The sequence below is a fragment of the Culicoides brevitarsis genome, chromosome 2 (assembly GCF_036172545.1).
Source record: "Culicoides brevitarsis isolate CSIRO-B50_1 chromosome 2, AGI_CSIRO_Cbre_v1, whole genome shotgun sequence".
Lineage (NCBI taxonomy): Eukaryota > Metazoa > Arthropoda > Insecta > Diptera > Ceratopogonidae > Culicoides > Culicoides brevitarsis.
Genome location: NC_087086.1, coordinates 29,823,629 through 29,841,836, shown reverse-complemented (window position 1 = coordinate 29,841,836; position 18,208 = coordinate 29,823,629). Strand labels below are relative to the sequence as shown.

The following is an 18,208-nucleotide window of genomic DNA, read 5'->3' as shown; positions in this document are numbered from 1 at the left end:
TTTAATTCATATATTTAGTTAATTAATTAAATTAATTCTTAATAAATTGGCTTTAAATAATTAACATTTTTAAATAAAATAATTTTTTTTAAATGAAAATTTATTAAAAGACGTGAAAACGATTAATTTTTCATTATTAATATTTAAAAAAATTAATTTGATTAATTTTTAACATTTTATTATCGAAAAAATTCAAAAATTTAATCAAAAGTCGTCTTTGAACATTTTTTTCAGGTCAAAAATTTTAAATTGAAACAACTCTGAATCTAAAAAAATAATTAAAAATTAATAAAAAAAATTATTAACGACACAAAAACGATCAACCTACTAAAGAATTCACTCAAAAATATCAAAGTTGAGTACTCGTTTCATTACAACTCTCAAGAAAATATCAATTATTATCGAAAAAAGTTACACGCTGATAAGATACATTTTTGTTATCAAGCGAAAAATACTAAAATTTAGTCTCCAACAGTTCGTTATCGAGCTCAAATCACGCACGAACAAAATGGTAAAACGCTACAAACGGAAATATTTGATCGTAAGTAGTAAATTTGAATATCCCTGCAAGGCGAAACGTCTCGTCACAGCCGTCATTCACTCCGTTCCGCGAAAAATTCTCTTCAATTATCACCCGTTTTCTCACAGTTATCAAATTTCCATCCACTATTATGTCTCTTGCGAGTTTCGCTTTAAGGACATGCGTGTTGCGACTTGGCCGTGAGCAACGAACAAGCATGTTGTCAAAACACAACTTGACACTTGAAATTCGATGTAAATAGAGAGAGCCTTGCCGTACCTTCCATCGATGCACATTTTCCGCCTGAGAGCGAAAAGGGGGTGGCTGCTTTTCGTCTCTTTTTCCTTGCCGTTTTTATAGCAGACAGGAAAAAAGTGATTTGATTTGCTGCAAAAAAAAGTTGAATTTTTCCGATTTTTCAGGGAAAAAGGGGATTTTACACGCGAAAAAGAGGAAAAATTAGTAGAAAAATCCGCGAAAAATGTGCGCACTATGAAAAACACTGAAAAAAGTCGAAAATTTTGAAGGGAATTGTGTTTGAAGGAAAATCCAATGCTTGGGAAAGGATTTTCTCTTCCGTAGATGTATTGGAAAAAAATTGTTCGAGTGAATGTCTTGATTAAAATTTAATGAAAAGCACTCTAGATTATTAAAAAGTTGTGTAGAAATAACGCAAACGATAGAAAAAAGGGAAATTTTAGTGAAAATTAGACGGAATAACAAATAAATCGCCATGGAAAGAATGCAACCACCCCCGCGAAAGGTAAATTTTTAACAAATCTTCGCCAGAAAAACAAATTTTCTTAGCCTTGAAACACTAAAGGGTCCTAATTTCATCAAAATTTGACCCAAAAAAGCAGTTTTTCTCATAAAATTTGAAAAAAATTTCACAAAAAATATTTTTCCACATTTTTTATGGCATCCCTCACCCCTTTCGTCACTTTTTTATATGCTATAAAAATCGATTCACGTTTTGTTTTGATTTTTTCAGGGAAATTACACGAAATTTCTCAAAGGGCTTCACGCGGAACAGCTCAGCAAATTGCAACAAAAGAACCAGCATGAATGCGAATTACTCGAAGATATTCGGCAATTTACCCTTAAACGATCCGCCATCGAGAAGCAGTACAGTGAAGCATTGCTTAAAGTCTCATCGCAGTATTTAAATAAGAAAAATGTTCCCAACATACCCGAAATTGGAGGTTCAGGCGATGAAAGATGGTAAAAAATATTTTTTTTACAATTTTTTCGAAAAAATTAATTTTTTCATGAAATTTTAGGAACATGTGGAGTGTCTGGCAAACCGTATTAGAAGAAAATGAGAAATTAGCTCGAGCTCGTTTAGCTGCCGTCGAAGTTTTTCAACAGCAAATCGCCGATGAGGCCAAATATTTGCGCGGTTTTAAGATTAACCAGTCAAAGAAGTCGCTGGATCTCCTGAAAAACATCCAAAGTGAACTCCAATTGTCCGTGAGTGAAGTTGATGCCACCAAAAAGCAGTATTTCGACGAAGAGCATTCAGCTCATGATGTTCGCGACAAGGCACGTGACATCGAAGAAAAGTTGAAGAAGAAAAAAGGTTCATTTTTCCAGTCAATCGCTTCGTTGCAGAAGAACAGTTCACGTGTCACCGCCCGAAAAGAGCAATTGGAGGAAAAATCCACCGGAGCTCGTAACGACTACATCCTCAGTTTGGCTTCAGCAAATGCGCATCAAAATCGCTATTTCACCGTGGACTTGCAAACAACGATGACAACCATGGAGAACTACGTTTACGAGAGAATTGCTGATTATTTGGCGCTTATTGGACGTACCGAGCTCATGACATGTGCCGCAACTCAAAATTCCTTCGGCAAAATTCGGGATCAGGCGCAACAATTAACGCGCGAATATAACATCCAATGTTGCTATTTGTACTATCCATCGTTGAAGCAACACATCCAATACGAGTTCGAGCCATGCGATAATGATCCAGTGCGTAAAATTACCGCCGAACATGACTCAGCTGCGGATACTTTGAACCGCGAAGGCAAACGTTGGGCTGGAAAAGTCGCCCAATCGAACAACACAGTTCGAGATTTCTCACGGAAATTGGCTCATTGCATGGCTTTGCGAGATGCCGGGCACAAATGCGACCCGAATGACATCAATGGACCCGATTTGGAGACGAAAATTGACGAGTTCCGTGAACAAATTCGTAAAGCGGAGGTCACAAAAGCCAAATGCGAGGCACGACTTCAGTGTTTGCGCGATGGCGGCATCAACGTTGAAGACTGGATCCAAGAAGCGGAGACTACGAGTGTTCAAGAGATGCCACGTCGAGAGAGTTCGATGTCCGTAAAGTCTGGGGAATCGCGCGATAACGATCATCAGAGCAGCGATTCGTTCTACGATAGCGACGCCGAAGGTCAAGAAGACCAAAAATCCGTGAAAAATCAATTTGCGACAGTTTCAAAGCCGGTAACGACGACAACGCAGCAACATTCCGAGGAATTTGTCGATTCGTCGGATGAGGAAGTTCCACAGCCGAAAATGGCGCCTCCAGCAGCACCGGCAGCACAAGAGCAATTCGCCGTTTGGGACGATCCAACACAAATGGATTGGGGTGCAGCATCAAGTGAACCGCCAAAAACGTCGCCGCCTGCAGCGCCAACAGGAGTTTCGTCTTCGGAATCGATGCAAACGTTCAAATGTACCGCTTTGTACTCGTATAACGCCCAAAATCCCGACGAATTGACAATTGTTGAGAACGAACAGCTCGAAGTTGTGGGCGAAGGCGATGGCGATGGATGGTTACGTGCAAGAAATTATCGCGGCGAAGAGGGATTCGTGCCGCATAACTATTTGGATGTCGAACGCGATACCTCGAGTCAAGATCAAAGTGCCCAACAACTCAATCAGCAGTTCTCCTTCTCCTCCGTTGATTACACTGTCGACAACGAACAGGAATTCCAGCAAGGTACGAGCTCCGCTCAATCCCCGGATCAAGTTTCGGTCATCGCAGCTCCGACTCAAGCATCGTCGCAACCAAAACCGAGACCAGCAGCATCGGATGTCATGTATTGTTGCGCCTGTTACGACTACGAAGCGTCAGCTGAGGACGAATTGACGTTCGAGGAAGGACAAGTTATTCGTTTGATCACGAAGGAGCCACATGGCGTCGACGACGGATGGTGGGAAGGTGAATTAAATGGCAAAATTGGTAATTTCCCGTCGTTGGTTGTTGAGGAATGCGACGAAAATGGCGAGCCGTTCTCCGATGAGGGAGATGAAGACTTTGAAGATGACGAAGAAGAGACGTTGCCGCCAACTGGAGCACCGCCAGTTATTCCGGGCATGACGTTAGCTGATGTTATCATCACAAGTCCTCCGGGCGGAGATGCACCGACGTTTAATTTGAACTGTAAGTAAAATTTTTAGATAAAATTTAATAATTTTGTACTCATTTTAAACAAGAAAAAGTTAAAGATGATCAATTTTTCGATATTTTAGGTAGTACTTTTTTAAATTAAATTTTAAATTTTTTAAATTAAACTGTGTCAAAGCCATTTTGTCAAATCTTGCTCCAAATGGATAAAAATTTGTCAGAGGGCTCTAATTTATCATTTTTAATCATTTTTCAACTCAAAACTGCCAAAAAATTGAAACTAAAAAAAATTTTTTCCTTTGACATATAAAAAAAATTTTTTCCTTTGACATAGTTTTGTTTTGAAAACTAAATCAAGAAAAAAACTAAATCAAAAACTGTGTCAAATGGATAAAAATTTGTCAGAGGGCTCTAATTTATCATTTTTAATCATTTTATAACTCAAAACTGCCAAAAAATTGAAACTGAAAAAAATTTTTTTCCTTTGACATAGTTTTGTTTTGAAAACTAAATCAAAAACTGTGTCAAAAACTGTGTCAAAGCAATTTTTGTCAAATCTTGCTCCAAATGGATAAAAATTTGTCAGAGGGCTCTAATTTATCATTTTTAATCATTTTTCAACTCAAAACTGCCAAAAAATTGAAACTAAAAAAAAACATAGTTTTGTTTTTTTTTCAAAAACTTTCAAAGCAATTTTTGTCATTTTGCTCCAAATGGATAAAAATTTGTCAGAGGGCTCTAATTTATCATTTTTAATCATTTTTCAACTCAAAACTGCCAAAAAATTGAAACTGAAAAAAATTTTTTTCCTTTGACATAGTTTTGTTTTGAAAACTAAATCAAGAAAAAAACCAAATCAAAAACTGTGTCAAAAACTGTGTCAAAGCCATTTTTGTCAAATCTTGCTCCAAATGGATAAAAATTTGTCAGAGGGCTCTAATTTAGGGCTCTAATTTATCATTTTTAATCATTTTTCAACTCAAAACTGCCAAAAAATTGAAACTAAAAAAAATTTTTTCCTTTGACATAGTTTTGTTTTGAAAACTAAATCAAGAAAAAAACCAAATCAAAAACTGTGTCAAAAACTGTGTCAAAGCCATTTTTGTCAAATCTTGCTCCAAATGGATAAAAATTTATCAGAGGGCTCTAATTTATCATTTTTAATCATTTTTCAACTCAAAACTGCCAAAAAATTGAAACTAAAAAAAATTTTTTTCCTTTGACATAGTTTTGTTTTGTCAAAAACTGTGTCAAAGCCATTTTTGACAAATCTTGCTCCAAATGGATAAAAATTTGTCAGAGGGCTCTAATTTATCATTTTTAATCATTTTATAACTCAAAACTGCCAAAAAATTGAAACTAAAAAAAATTTTTTCCTTTGACATAGTTTTGTTTTGAAAACTAAATCAAAAACTGTGTCAAAAACTGTGTCAAAGCCATTTTTGTCAAATCTTGCTCCAAATGGATAAAAATTTGTCAGAGGGCTCTAATTTATCATTTTTAATCATTTTTCAACTCAAAACTGCCAAAAAATTGAAACTGAAAAATTTTTTTTCCTTTGACATAGTTTTGTTTTGAAAACTAAATCAAGAAAAAAACCAAATCAAAAACTGTGTCAAAAACTGTGTCAAAGCCATTTTTGTCAAATCTTGCTCCAAATGGATAAAAATTTGTCAGAGGGATTTAATTTATCATTTTTAATCATTTTATAACTCAAAACTGCCAAAAAATTGAAACTGAAAAATTTTTTTTTCCTTTGACATAGTTTTGTTTTGAAAACTAAATCAAGAAAAAAACTAAATCAAAAACTGTGTCAAAGCCATTTTCAAATGTTTTTTAGATTAGCCAAAAAATTGAAATATTTTTTTAGTTTTGTTTTGGAAAGGAAAAATTAAGTCAAAACAAAAACTGTGTCAAAGCCAAAAAAAATAAAAAAATTTTTTTCCTTTCAAAAACTGTTTTTGTCAAATCTTGCTCCAAATGGATAAAAATTCAGAGAATTTATCATTTTTAAACTTTGACATAGTTTTTATAGCAATATCATAGAAATAACTCAAAATTGAACAATGTTATTACTTTTCCATACTAAACAGTACTAAAAACGAAAATCTATATAAAATTTCTGTATCCCCCATCCCCATGGATTTTTTTTCAAGCATGTAACGCGAAACAGAAAACGGTTTTGGAACACCCTTAATTTTTTTATATTGATTTTTTTAAATAATTTTTTTTAGGAATTTTAAGTTTTTTTTTTTAATTAAAAATAAAATAATTATTTAAAAAAAAAATGAAAATTTTGGTCAAAACTACTCAATTTGTTTAAATTTTATTTATTTATTTGTAATTTTTAAAACCCCATATTTTTTTTTCAGTCAATAAAGTAAAACACAACAACAAAATGGACATGGATTTGGACCTCACCTCGTCGGCACAGAAGAAAGTTCCAGCTGGTAAGTACTTTTACGTGTCTTTTCGTGTTTGTCAAGTGAATGTGATTTTCCTAACTTTCAAAACTATTGTATCATGTGTCATTTTTTCCACGCTGCTTAGTCTCAATTGTGTGCGAGGATGCTGAGGTAAATTTTTCCCCCTTAAAAAAATTCTATAAATGTAGCATAGCACTTTTTCCGTTATTTTTTTTTTTGCACATTCCAAAACCAAAAAAATCGAAAATTTCCTTTCTTTCTTAATTTAGGAGCAATCCCAGGATCCCGAAGAAAGTGGTAAGGCTTCTAGCAATGGTGCTTTAGGATGTGTTCAAATTAGTGTCACTGCAGCCACGCCCATGGTCGAAGATGCCGACAAGGAATTTTTGCCGCAAGACGAGGAAGAAGCACGTGACTCGCCGCCCGAGCCGGAGCCTGAAGTGAAGCAACAACCGCCGCCGCCGCAGCAGCAGCAGCAACCGCAAGCCGTTACCGAAGTTTACAACGACACAATTCTCGAGGAATCGGAACCCGACGAAGATGACGAACCGATGAAATCACCGCCGAAAATGGCGCCTCCTCCCCTTCCGCCATCAGCAGTTGCTGAGGAGAAATCCGAACCACAAGCCGCCGATCCGAACGCTTTCGAAGCCAACTTTGAAGCTGCCTTCGAGGCGAACTTTGACAACGCCTTCGGCAATGACTCTGAGGTGCCTAAGCAAGTGGTTGGAGGACGAGCGAGCATACCCGACGAACTGGAACCGCAACAACTGGCAAGACTTCAAAACTTGAAGGAATCAAACGCGTAAAAAAATCCCCGAACGAGGACATTCATCAACCGTAAGATATTTATAGTGTTACTAATATATTACAATCGTTACAACAAGCAGACAAAATATTATATACAAAGTCATTAATGTTGAAGAATCCCCCATGTAGACGATAGTTTTAAGAGCAATACTGCAGACTCATCAATGTTGTACAAGTCCCACCATTGTTTTTAATTTTTCGTTATTTTCCCATTTTTTTGCCTCATCAGCTTCTCCAAATTAATCATTTTTGTGTAGAAGTCGCTAATTAAATGACAAGATGGGCCAATTTTCTATCAACAAATAATATCACAGTCGGTGTTGTGTGTCGTTCACTCTTTAGCAGGCAAAATTTTTAATTTTCCTTCTTTTGTGTTAGATAAATGTTAAAAACTAAGCATCGGTCGAGTGAATAAAATATCATTAAAATTAATGAAAAAATATAAAAAATTATATAAATATATAGAAAAGTACCTTATTAGCCTGAGCTATTTATTATTACTCTATATTCTACTGTTAAACTAAAAAAAAATCAACAAAGTTAACCATACGAGAGACAGTTTTAAGTTATACATTGACGAACTTTATTAGGGAATTCTTGGCGTAAGCTTATCATCGTGTTAATCATTTATGATTTTAAAAATTCAATTAAGTAGGAAAAATGTTACTTTTAGCAATAATTAGATAAAATTAATATTTACATATTAACGACAAGAAAGAAAGAACAAAAGTACGTTAATGAAGAAAATTATTAAAAAATATTATATTAAAAAAAAAGTTCTATTGCTAAAGTATTTATTATATATATTTATTGCCCAATGTAGGAGAAAAATGATGAAAAATCGAAAAATTTATTCGAAATTGGAGTTTTTTTGATTTTCGAAATTGATTTCGAATTTTAATTTTGAAATATTTTAAAAAAATTCTCTAAATAAGAGTAAAATTTTAAAGAATTTTATGAAAAAAGACTAAAATATCGACATTATTTAAATTTCGAAAATAGAAATTAAAATTCGAAATTCAAATTTTCGAAAAAATATATGTTCGAAAATTACAAATTTAAAAAAAAAATCATGTTTCTCCAAGTTGACTTAATTAATAAATTTGTGAAGAATTTTATCATATATTTCAATAAAATAATTTTAAAAATAAAATTTTTCGAAAATTTGAATTCGAAAATCAAGTTTAACAAAATTTTCAAAGATTTTCATATGTAAAAATTGGTCTTTTGCTAAATTGGCTCTTGCTCTTTATTATCTTTTGAGAGACTTTAACAACTTATATTCAGGAATTCGAAAATATTTTTATGACTAAACAAATTTTTCGAAAATTTGAATTTCGAAAAACAATTTTAATATTTATTTTTTTAAAAAATTATCTCAATACGAAAGTTGTTTTATATTAATTTTTGTCAAATTTAAACCAATTTTCAAAATTTTATCTAATTCATAACCTTACAAATTAAAATTTTCGAAAATTTGAATTTCGAAAATTAATTTTAAGAATAATTTTTAAGGACTTTTGTTAACCAAAAATTTGTTTTAACTTATTTTTTTCGAAAACCAATTTTTATCCAAAATTTGTATTCGTTTTTTATTTTTTTGGCAAATTAAATTTTTGTCCTTACAAATAAAAATTTTCGAAAAATTTCGAAAATCATTTTCGAAAAATTAAAACTTTCACTAAAATAAATTTTTCACTTATTTTTCATCATTTTTCTCCACAAATCCCTAAAAAAAACATTAAATTAAACTAAATTTACGACAAAAACACAAAAAATTAGGATATAACTTACACACTTTGCTATCAAAAAACTCACAAAAAAATGTGCAATAAATTATATCTTAAACAAACATGTATTAACCGCCTCCTGCTTCACAACAAAAAATACTCACCTATGTTATCCTCTTCTCTATTATCTTAATTATTAATTATAATTATATTATTAGATAAAGACAAAAAAAAAACGTTAATAAGTTAATTCCTAGCAGCTTCGATTCATTCAACGTCATAAGTTCATAAGCTGCCGAGGTACTAAGAGTTATATAAATAAATAAATCTTAAAAATAAATAAACAGAATGCAACAATAATAAATAAAAAAAAAATAAAATTAATATATAAATATTAATGATTAAAATGAAATAAACTTATGATTGAATGACAAAAAAATTTTTTTTTGAACTTTCCACAACTTTATTTCGTCTACATTTCTAAATATTTTTGGATTTAAATTTTCTTTGATTGATAAGATTTGAATATCGATGATTATTTGTAGTAATTTGGTATAAATTTCAATAATTTTAAAATTTGTTAGGTAACTTTTGTGCATTGGAGGTCTCCGATTAATCTCTATTAAGTAACATTGCTTGTATCAGCTAATAAAATTGTTTAAATTTCTGAGAAAATGCTTCGAGTACTCGTCGTCATGTAGCTAGGAAATGAAATTTGTTGCATTTTTTGCGTCCCCATTGGGCAGTCAAGCGTTATTGGCGAACGTGACTTGATAAAACACCCAGTCCTCCATGAAAGACGGCACAAAAGCATGTGCCTTCGTGAACTTTACCGGAGCCGATAACTTGTTCAACTGGTCTTCGTACATTTGCAATGACTCGGGGCAACTAGCGCCATTACCGTGCGTCATAAATTTCCCGTCCGGCTTCAATACCTTGAACGAAGATTCGAGAATTGTTCGGATAAAGTCCCAAATTTCACCGCTGGGCGTATCCGTAATTGGAATGTCCGTGAGATCACCGAAGACATAGTCGAATTTGCGGCCCTCCTTGATGTACTTGTTCAAGTAGACCATGCAATCGCCCACAATTATCTCGTAATTGGCACCTTTGCGTTGTTCCAGCACGTCGCCGCAAATGCTACTCATGTACTTGTTACATGCTTCCATCACTAAATCGTCAATTTCGAGCATGACGACGTGTTTGGGCTCCTCTTTGAGCAATTCGTAGAGCAAGGCGCCATCGCCGCCGCCCAGGATGCAAATTTCCTTGTCCTTGTAGTTCTCGATGCCGCGCTGCATGAGCGTTTCGGTGTAAATTAAGTCGGATTCGGCAATGTCTGAAAGTAAAATTAATGAAAAACGGCTTTTTTGATGAAATTTTGGGCTTACTTTGTAACTCATCCAACACCAACATGTAACCCAAGCTCTTGGAGTGAACAATTTGGATCTTCTGGAATTGCGATCGCTTGTCGAAAACCACTTTATCGATGTCATACTCAATAAGACGCTCATCTAAAAAAAATTTTTTTTGATTAAAACTAAATTTTTTAAAAAATTTTGAATTTCTAAAGAAAAAAATTAAAAAAAAACTTCACTTTACCTGCAGATGGGAAGTATTTCGTCACGGGCCCTCTTTGGATCGCTGGAAGTGATTGTCCATGACTAAGTTCGAGCTTTTCAACCAAAGCTTTTTCAATTTCTCGTGCATTCTAACAATGCATGGAAATGTTTCGATTGAAAAAAAGGAAGACGGAAGCGAAATATTTGCAAGGCCAGGTGAGTTGTGGGCAATTTTAATGATGAAAAGAAAAAAAAAGAAAATTTTTTTCGTTGATGATCAATCCAATTTGAACAAAAATGATAAATGAAGTGAGTTTTTGGAGCGAAAGTGACTGACTTACTTACGTCTTTGCTCTAAACTTTGAGATTTTTGTTTTTTTTTACATTTTGACCAACTTTTTATTGGTCTTGTGAGTGAAAAATTAGAAAAAAAGAAATCTAGGTAAAAAACGTCTAAAAAAATTTAAGAAAAAAATGATTTTTTGGAACGCATGCCGTTTTTTTGCTATAAAAATCTTTGCTAAGTAGGTTCTAACCTGAGCTGGTCAAGTAGAAATCGATTTTGCCTCCACGCTTTATGGGCGGCAGATGCTTGGATCGTTTCGAATCCAGCTTGGCAGATAAAATATCTTCCAAATTTCGCAAGTGCTGCAAGTTAACAAACAAAAAATTTCAAAAAAAAGTCACTCGCGAAATCGCGCCAATGTTTACGTTGCATCATTTGTCTCTTTTCGACGCGCATATCGTTGTCGCACTCTCGCACAAAGGTGAAAAATCCTGAAAAAAAATACTTACATCAAAGGAGATTTTTCCCTGCTCCGAGTCCTTTTTGTAGTACTCGATGTTGAGCGTGATGAGACCTCGCGTAAAGCACCGGATCGAGATGACGGTGTTGCCATCCTTGAACAAACTCAAGTATCCGTCGCCGCACGTTGTCTCGAAAATAAGTACGGGCTCAGCAAAATACTTTTTCAGCGACTCCACGATGGACTTTATCACGACTTTGCACTCGACGTCGCTATTTACGCGCGTCGGATCCAACGAAAAGTCAAGCAACACAGTTTGCACGGACATCTTGAAGCGCTTTGGGGAATTTTTGGCAAACGTTAATGCGGAAATTTGGCTTTTTACCGAGGAGCGACTTGCGAATCGTGAAAATTTTTCTTCTATTTGACGGTCTATCGATGCTCACCACGCAGCTGTACTGCACGCCGGTCGATAATTTTATGATGTTCTCGGAATTAGCTCAGAGTTTGACCTTGACAACTTTCGAAAATCACAAAAAAATAATTTCTGCCTGCAGAAAATGTCGAAAAAATTGGATTTTGGTGATTTTTCTCTTAAAAATTGAGGAAAAATGAAAGATTTCCTTGAGAAAAAAGTTGTCGGAATTTACTGAGAGAAGATAAATACCGAAATTCCTGTCAAAACTGTCACCGAACTGTCATTCGTGAAAAATTTCAAAACAAAAATCAAATTCGTACAAGAATTTTTTCATTTTTCATCCTTTTTGTGACTTTCAATAACAGATTTTCCGCGTTTTTCCTCTAAAAATTACATCAAGGCAGCTTGAAATCCATCAGAATCATGTCGAATTGCGGAGAGCCATTGACTTTGGCGAAAGGTGTGTACCTGCCAAAAGAAATTTTTCCTATATATGAGCATTTATGAGTGCCCACATAGAAGAATAGACGAAGACACCCCATAAAATTTTTCTATTTTTATCCCTTTGTGATTTATTTGACTTTTTTAGATGTTTCGCGCGCCATCGATTTGCTCGAAAAACTGCAAGCGAGCGGAGAAGTGCCCGTCACGAAGCTCGCTGCGCTGCAAAAGGTGCTCCAAAGTGACTTTTTGAATGCTGTGCGTGAAGTGTACGAGCACGTTTACGAGACAGTGGATATCCAGGGGTCGCCAGATGTTCGCGCCTCCGCTACTGCCAAAGCTACAGTTGCTGCCTTTGCGGCGAGCGAGGGTCATGCGCATCCGCGTGTCGTTGAGCTGCCAAAGACAGACGAAGGCTTGGGTTTCAACGTGATGGGAGGCAAGGAACAAAATTCTCCCATTTATATTTCGAGAATTATTCCGGGCGGAGTTGCCGATCGTCATGGGGGACTCAAGCGGGGTGACCAATTGCTCTCTGTTAATGGAACTGTGAGTAAAAAATTTATTTTTAATGAAAAAAAATTAATTTAAAAAATTTTTTTTAGAACGTCGAAGGTGAAAACCACGAAAAAGCAGTCGAATTACTGAAACAAGCCGTTGGCTCAGTCAAACTCGTCGTTCGTTACACCCCGAAAGTGTTAGAGGAGATGGAATTGCGGTTCGACAGACAACGGGCTAATCGAAAGCGCTCTCAATACTAAGCTATTCGAACATTTTTCGTATATAAATTAATCGCCATAAGAAATATTAGTAGCCAAGGATGTTTAAAAACAAAAAAGAAGACAAATGTTATTGACATAAGAAGTCATTAAATCGTCAAACACGCAAATTTTTGCAATATTATGGATAGTTAAAGTGTATTTACAGTCGATCGTCACGTGCGAAGCTGGAAAAGTGGGAAATTTCGGATGAAAATTATCAAAAAAATTTTTTTTGAGATAAATTTAAAAAATTTTTAAGTGAATATAAACCAAAAATTGATTAAAAATGCAAAAATTGGCTTCAGACGTCAATTTTTTTATAATTTTTATAAGCATCTAATGTTCAATTATTCTTGAACCAGTTAAAAAATGATCAAAAATATTCCATTTTCGATCATCAGGACTCCAAAAATAACCGAAACTTATTAAAAAAGCAGCTTTTCACTTGAAATCAATTCAAAATGATTTCAAGAAACCCAAAAATACTCAAATAAATTCCAGTGTTGAACAATTTTTTTGCTAGATTTCATAAAAAATTTAAAAAAATGACGTCTGCTGGGTTCTAAAAGCCAAAATTTTGTCAAGTACTTAAAAAATAATCAAAAAATCGAAAATTCCTACTTGCTCTTTGCTCGTGACTACAATAATTGGAGCGTTTCTCAGCATTTCTTCACATCTTTCATTCGACAAGTACTCGAAAAGGAAGTCAGCACATGAATTTCTTACCTTAAAATAAAATTTAAAAAATAATTAATTAAAGTAAAATTATATTCGATGATATATTATAGAGAAAAATATTATAATTATATAAAAAAAACCCAGATTCTTTAATAAAAAATAAAGTTAAACGTGATAGAATTACTCAAAATTTGCCTTTTTATCGTTCAAGTCTTTAAAAATAATTTTTTTCATATTTTTTTTTATTTTTCATTTTTTTTCTAAAACTTTTTTTAACATTAAAATTCTTAAAAACTAACTCGCTGATATGTTTTTTGTATTATTTTCACAAAAAAATTGAAAAAACTAGTTAAAAATATAATTTCCTGACTTTTTGGAGTATTTCGTACTATTATTGTCTATTTTTTTTTTGGTGAGATTACATGCCGCCTTATCCCTAAAAAAATTATTATCTACAATTTTTTCATTATTTTGTCTTGCATTTGATGCATAAGTGTCAAAATTTTATCTATCACAATAATTTCAACATTTTTTTCGTCAATTTTTCTATTCGCAGCGTGGCAGTTACGAGATATGGACTGTTTCGTGGATATAGGTGACTTCCATTTCGGGTTCTGGTCTTCGTTTGCACACGAAAAAGAGAGTTAAGAAGAGTAAAAATGACACAATTATGATGATAACGGTTCCATAACGCACGTTACTTTCGAAAACGTTGACGGTAAAGGTGCTGTGATAGATGATCTCTTGAAATTCGATGGGGATGTCGCCTCCGGTGATTTCCATCCACACAAGCGGGAGGATGTCATAGGTGTGATTTCGACGGGGATTATGAAATTGAGCAAAGTCATCTACGAAAAATTAATTTTTTAATGATTTTTTGTTAAAAAATTCAAGAAATCAAGGACTTACTTGGAAATTCTGTCTTTTTCGGCAGTTTAATGTTGATTTGGAAGCGCGACACGCCACTTAAAGGAAACGCCAGTTTACCATGAATGTCAGCATAGGTCTCGTGCTTCTCCTTTTCCGGTCGAATACCATCAAAATTCTTCCAGAGACTCTCATTGCCTTGATAGAAATGCGGAAAAGATGCTAAAATGGGCATGTCAAAGATGCATTTTGACAAATCGAACACGCCACTCGGCGGACAATCGCCTCCTTCGCAATAACATCGATTATCCGGGTTCTCATCGGGATGCGAAAACACATTTTCCGGGTTTTTGTAACGCAAGGCGGGAATTCCATTGAAAACTGTCACTTCCTTCTCAAAAACCAACGGAAATTTCCGACAAAGTGTGTTAATGAAGATATGCAAGTCGGATTTGTCAGCTACGAGATGCGGCGGGAACTGGGAACCATCGGTGCCGTTGATCTCGTTACACGAATCTACCTTGTAGTGCTCCAGGCGTTCGTTGTCGTTGAACGAAACGATGACTCCGAGCTTGCTGATGTCATTTTCGCCCGTGTTGATGCGATATTTATCGAGGCTTGTGCCGTTTTTCTATGAAAAATCATAAATTTAGTGAAAAATTTTAAATTTTTTGAACAAAACTTACAGTTCGAATGATGCCAAACAACTTATCGACCTTAATCGACGTGTCCCCTGAGATAAAAGATTGCAATTTCTGCAGATGTAGAATTGGGTCGTCATATCCCCAAAGAAATTCCGTCGCGTTGAGCGTTTTAAATGGCGATATCGATGGTCTTAATACCAATTTTGGCATAATTTTCTCGAAAACATTCAACTGACCGACTTTTGTATCCGCAATTATTGATAAAACGTTCGGCACGATCACAGGTTTTGACAAATCGACGTTCGATAGTTCAGGAATCAGTTCGTAATGTTTTCTTTCCTACAAGAAAAAAATCATTTTTTAATTTTTTTTCAGAAAAAATCATTAAAAAATCACTTACACGATAACTAATTGTGTTATCATCATGATGTTCCAACTCGACTCGTTCCCCAGTTTCGTTATAAGTTAGTGGTCCAATCTCCTGTATCCTCAGAATATCATCTTGACCACTCAAAAACTCCTCCGTGTTGGTATAATTGAAAATATAAACCTTAAGAAGCGGGTAAATTGGCGTCTTTTCCCACCATTGCTTCGCTTTTGTGTTATTGGCCAGCACGAGATTCGATTGCAGCGTCGTTTCGTAGTAATTTGTGAACCACATGATGAAACAGGCAGAGGTAACGGCAACCAGGAAGACAAAAATCAACCAAATAACTGCAAAAAGAAAAGGTGACAAATTGTCTATCAGCAAAAACAAACAAACAAAAAATAAAATCTTCTTTGTTCTTCGCCATTTTGCGCGATTTCTTATCAGTTTTGAGAGACAGAGGCAAAAAAGTGCTAATCGTTATTTAATAAAGATATTCCATGAGGTTCTACGCGTTTAAAAAAAACGAAATTTAATCAGTTCTCTCTAATTCTCCTGGGTTTTCACGATTTTTTTGTTTCACTTTTTTGCTAGTCTCTGTTTAATTCGCGCCTTATCTCTTAATATTTTACTACAATTTCAATATTTATAATTGCTTATTCCTACTAGAGGTACTGATAAAGAGGCAGGGATGGAGATCGCGATCAGGTGAGATTAAATTTTTGAAAGATCTGTCAAGATCTTAAATTTGGCGCGTTTTTTTGAGGTTATGTTTTTAAAACTCACTTTAGTTCACAACTAGTTTTAAGTTTTGAAATTATTTGAATTCAATAGTTTCTTAAATTGTTGATTTTTGTTCACTTAGCATTCGTAAAAATTAAAAAATCCATAAATTTTCTGTCAAGATCTTAAATTTTGGCGCATTTTATATTGTCCGCTATCTTAGACGTTTATCCGCTATCTTAGACGAAATCGCGATCAGGTTAGATCAAATTTTTGACGGATCTGTCAAGATCTTAAATTATGCGCCTTTAGTTTTTGAGGTTATGTTTGAAAATGCTATTTTGCGATATAAGCTTTAAGTTAAGCATTCGCAAAAATCCATAAATTTTCTGTCAATATCTTAAATTTGGCGCGTTTTTTTTTTTGAGGTTATGTTTGAAAAATGCAATTTTGCGATATAAGCTTTAAGTTTTGAAATTATTTGAATTCAATAATTTACTAAATTATCAATTTTCCTTCATTTAGCATCTTTCAATTTCAAAAATCCATAAATTCGGCGCATTTAACATTATCCGCCATCTTTGTTGTTTACATTTTGGTCGATCAGCTGTCAGATCCGCTTTTTACAGGTTTCATCACAATTTTTTATTTAAAAAACGTTTCCTGGTAAGTAAATCTTTATCTTTCATGGGACCACGAATCAACTTTGTGGTAGGTCAAGGTTTGTCTCATGCCATATCTCACCTCTCTGATTCGCGAAGTGAATTTTCTGGCACTAACCTTACACACAGATCTCATACAAAGTTATACGCTACGCGGTATATATTTCGGACATGATGAAAAAAAAGTACGTAGTTTGCACAAAAAAAAATATCAAAAAGTTGATAAGCGGCACTGAATACTGGCACTTGCTGATAATCGCTTGTGAGTAAAGCATGAAGTTTCTACTAATTTAATACACGATTTAAAAAAAAATATCATATGAATATTGAAAAAAACGAAGAAGAAGAAGAGGTCTGACCTCTCAGTGTCTTTCCGTAATACATAACAGAATAAAAAAATTTTTTCTTGTTTCGTACGCACGAGATTGGCCTCTAAGATTGTTATTGCGAACATGAATATGGTCAGGACGTTGTCCTCTTGCGATATTTTTAGCATTTTTATGGGCAATTTCGAGGACGAATTTTTCCGTAAATGAGGACACAAACTTACTGAAATAATGGAGACATTGCTGTTTTCTCGTGCGTTCCTGCTTTGACTTGCATTCGTGTTCGTCCAATTGTATAAATTGGAGTATCTTATCAAGACATTTTGTTCTTTTAATTCTGACGGTATTCACGACATTCACCGTTTGTATTTCCGCTTGCTTTTCGCATTTTTCCAACTTTTGCGCCTTTATTGTTTCCAGCTGCTTGTTCAGGTCGGAAAATGAATGTGACGACATTTTGCTTTGCTTTTGAATATTTATTTCGAGAAATATGAGCAAACGAAGCGCACACAACTCACGGACTCACATTTCAAATTGTAACTGATAGCACGGCGTAAGAACGAAGTGAATTTTGTTGAAGTTGCTCGACGAGCGAGCGACGTAACTCCACAAAAGTGAGAGGAGAAAGAGAAACTTAATTGTTAAAGTTTACGACACAAGGCGATGTGAGTGAATGAATTGTCCTTATCAGTAATCGACAGTCAATGTAAATAAAGTACAAGTGTTCAATGTTCATGGGAGAAGTCGACATGTGGATTTAAAACTCAAAATTGTGACGAAAGATTCTCTTTTTTTTCGGAATCGAATTACAAAAATGAACAAAGTGATAAGAAACAGTTGTGAATTCATCTCATTTGAGTCTCTGACGACGAAACGATGAGAAGTCACTAGAAACGAGAATTAGAAAAAAATTATCAAAACATTTGATTTGAAAAAAAAAAATAAAAAACAAATTTCTTCTCGAAACTTTTTGGAAGAGTTTATCTGATGTAGTCAATAAGTTGACCTAATTGCCAATTAATCGATGCAAAGATGAAATTTTATGGAAAACAGATGAAGTTCATATAGGAAAAAAAGAATTTGGTACTCAAGAAAGTCAATGCTTAAAATCCAGTAAAAACGAGAATAAGGTAAATATCAGAAAGTTTAAAATCAATCAA

The 18,208-nt window shown here is 34.2% G+C and overlaps 4 protein-coding genes across 12 annotated transcripts; 2 read left to right on the top strand and 2 right to left on the bottom strand.

The window, feature by feature from the left end:
- The first annotated feature begins 493 nt into the window (after window positions 1-493).
- LOC134829972 (protein nervous wreck) lies at window positions 494-7,755 on the top strand. Of its 3 annotated transcripts, XM_063843296.1 has the most exons (7): window positions 494-541; window positions 1,512-1,741; window positions 1,801-3,923; window positions 6,260-6,337; window positions 6,438-6,463; window positions 6,583-6,610; window positions 6,665-7,755. In XM_063843296.1, the coding sequence occupies exons 1-7, from the start codon at window positions 509-511 to the stop codon at window positions 7,120-7,122; spliced, it is 2,976 nt and encodes a 991-aa protein (XP_063699366.1). In that variant the 5' UTR covers window positions 494-508; the 3' UTR covers window positions 7,123-7,755. The 3 variants fall into 3 exon arrangements, with proteins under 3 accessions (XP_063699366.1, XP_063699364.1, XP_063699365.1); XM_063843294.1 differs by having other exon boundaries at window positions 6,583-7,755; XM_063843295.1 differs by lacking the exon at window positions 494-541 and adding an exon at window positions 956-1,283 and having other exon boundaries at window positions 6,583-7,755.
- Window positions 7,756-9,307: 1,552 nt separating this feature from the next.
- LOC134829658 (spermine synthase) lies at window positions 9,308-11,793 on the bottom strand. The gene is made up of 4 exons (XM_063842860.1): window positions 11,211-11,793; window positions 10,456-10,564; window positions 10,245-10,367; window positions 9,308-10,192 (listed from the first exon to the last, which is right to left on the bottom strand). Exons 1-4 carry the CDS (start codon window positions 11,487-11,489, stop codon window positions 9,600-9,602), a joined length of 1,104 nt encoding a protein of 367 aa, XP_063698930.1. The 5' UTR covers window positions 11,490-11,793; the 3' UTR covers window positions 9,308-9,599.
- Window positions 11,794-11,875: 82 nt separating this feature from the next.
- On the top strand, window positions 11,876-13,540 carry LOC134829244 (protein lin-7 homolog C). 7 transcript variants are annotated; one of them, XR_010161915.1, is made up of 4 exons: window positions 11,876-12,039; window positions 12,169-12,569; window positions 12,626-12,937; window positions 13,445-13,540. XR_010161915.1 is itself a non-coding variant. In XM_063842248.1 (3 exons), the coding sequence occupies exons 1-3, from the start codon at window positions 12,003-12,005 to the stop codon at window positions 12,779-12,781; spliced, it is 594 nt and encodes a 197-aa protein (XP_063698318.1). In that variant the 5' UTR covers window positions 11,876-12,002; the 3' UTR covers window positions 12,782-13,540. The 7 variants fall into 7 exon arrangements, 1 of the variants encoding a protein (XP_063698318.1); XR_010161914.1 differs by having other exon boundaries at window positions 12,626-12,958; XR_010161913.1 differs by having other exon boundaries at window positions 12,626-12,974.
- Window positions 13,541-13,685: 145 nt separating this feature from the next.
- LOC134829243 (lysosome membrane protein 2) lies at window positions 13,686-17,577 on the bottom strand. Its single transcript, XM_063842247.1, has 5 exons — window positions 17,273-17,577; window positions 15,371-15,684; window positions 15,013-15,309; window positions 14,369-14,957; window positions 13,686-14,307 (listed from the first exon to the last, which is right to left on the bottom strand). The coding sequence occupies exons 1-5, from the start codon at window positions 17,502-17,504 to the stop codon at window positions 14,024-14,026; spliced, it is 1,716 nt and encodes a 571-aa protein (XP_063698317.1). The 5' UTR covers window positions 17,505-17,577; the 3' UTR covers window positions 13,686-14,023.
- Window positions 17,578-18,208: the final 631 nt, after the last annotated feature.

Bases quoted from the DNA above. Each gene is read 5' to 3' on its own strand.
- LOC134829972 (XM_063843294.1), top strand. From the start codon at position 509: ATGGTAAAACGCTACAAACGGAAATATTTGATC. The intron at 6,338-6,437 runs GTAAGTACTTTT...CACGCTGCTTAG, and splicing joins ACAGAAGAAAGTTCCAGCTG to TCTCAATTGTGTGCGAGGAT. The intron at 6,464-6,582 runs GTAAATTTTTCC...TTCTTAATTTAG, and splicing joins TTGTGTGCGAGGATGCTGAG to GAGCAATCCCAGGATCCCGA.
- LOC134829658 (XM_063842860.1), bottom strand. From the start codon at position 11,489: ATGTCCGTGCAAACTGTGTTGCTTGACTTTTCGTTGGATCCGACGCGC. The intron at 10,368-10,455 runs GTAAAGTGAAGT...AATTTTTTTTAG, and splicing joins GAAATACTTCCCATCTGCAG to ATGAGCGTCTTATTGAGTAT. The intron at 10,193-10,244 runs GTAAGCCCAAAA...TTTTACTTTCAG, and splicing joins GGTGTTGGATGAGTTACAAA to ACATTGCCGAATCCGACTTA.
- LOC134829244 (XM_063842248.1), top strand. From the start codon at position 12,003: ATGTCGAATTGCGGAGAGCCATTGACTTTGGCGAAAG. The intron at 12,040-12,168 runs GTGTGTACCTGC...TGACTTTTTTAG, and splicing joins GCCATTGACTTTGGCGAAAG to ATGTTTCGCGCGCCATCGAT. The intron at 12,570-12,625 runs GTGAGTAAAAAA...AATTTTTTTTAG, and splicing joins TGCTCTCTGTTAATGGAACT to AACGTCGAAGGTGAAAACCA.
- LOC134829243 (XM_063842247.1), bottom strand. From the start codon at position 17,504: ATGTCGTCACATTCATTTTCCGACCTGAACAAGCAGCTGGAAACAATA. The intron at 15,310-15,370 runs GTAAGTGATTTT...TTTTTCTTGTAG, and splicing joins ATAACACAATTAGTTATCGT to GAAAGAAAACATTACGAACT. The intron at 14,308-14,368 runs GTAAGTCCTTGA...AATTTTTCGTAG, and splicing joins GAAAAAGACAGAATTTCCAA to ATGACTTTGCTCAATTTCAT.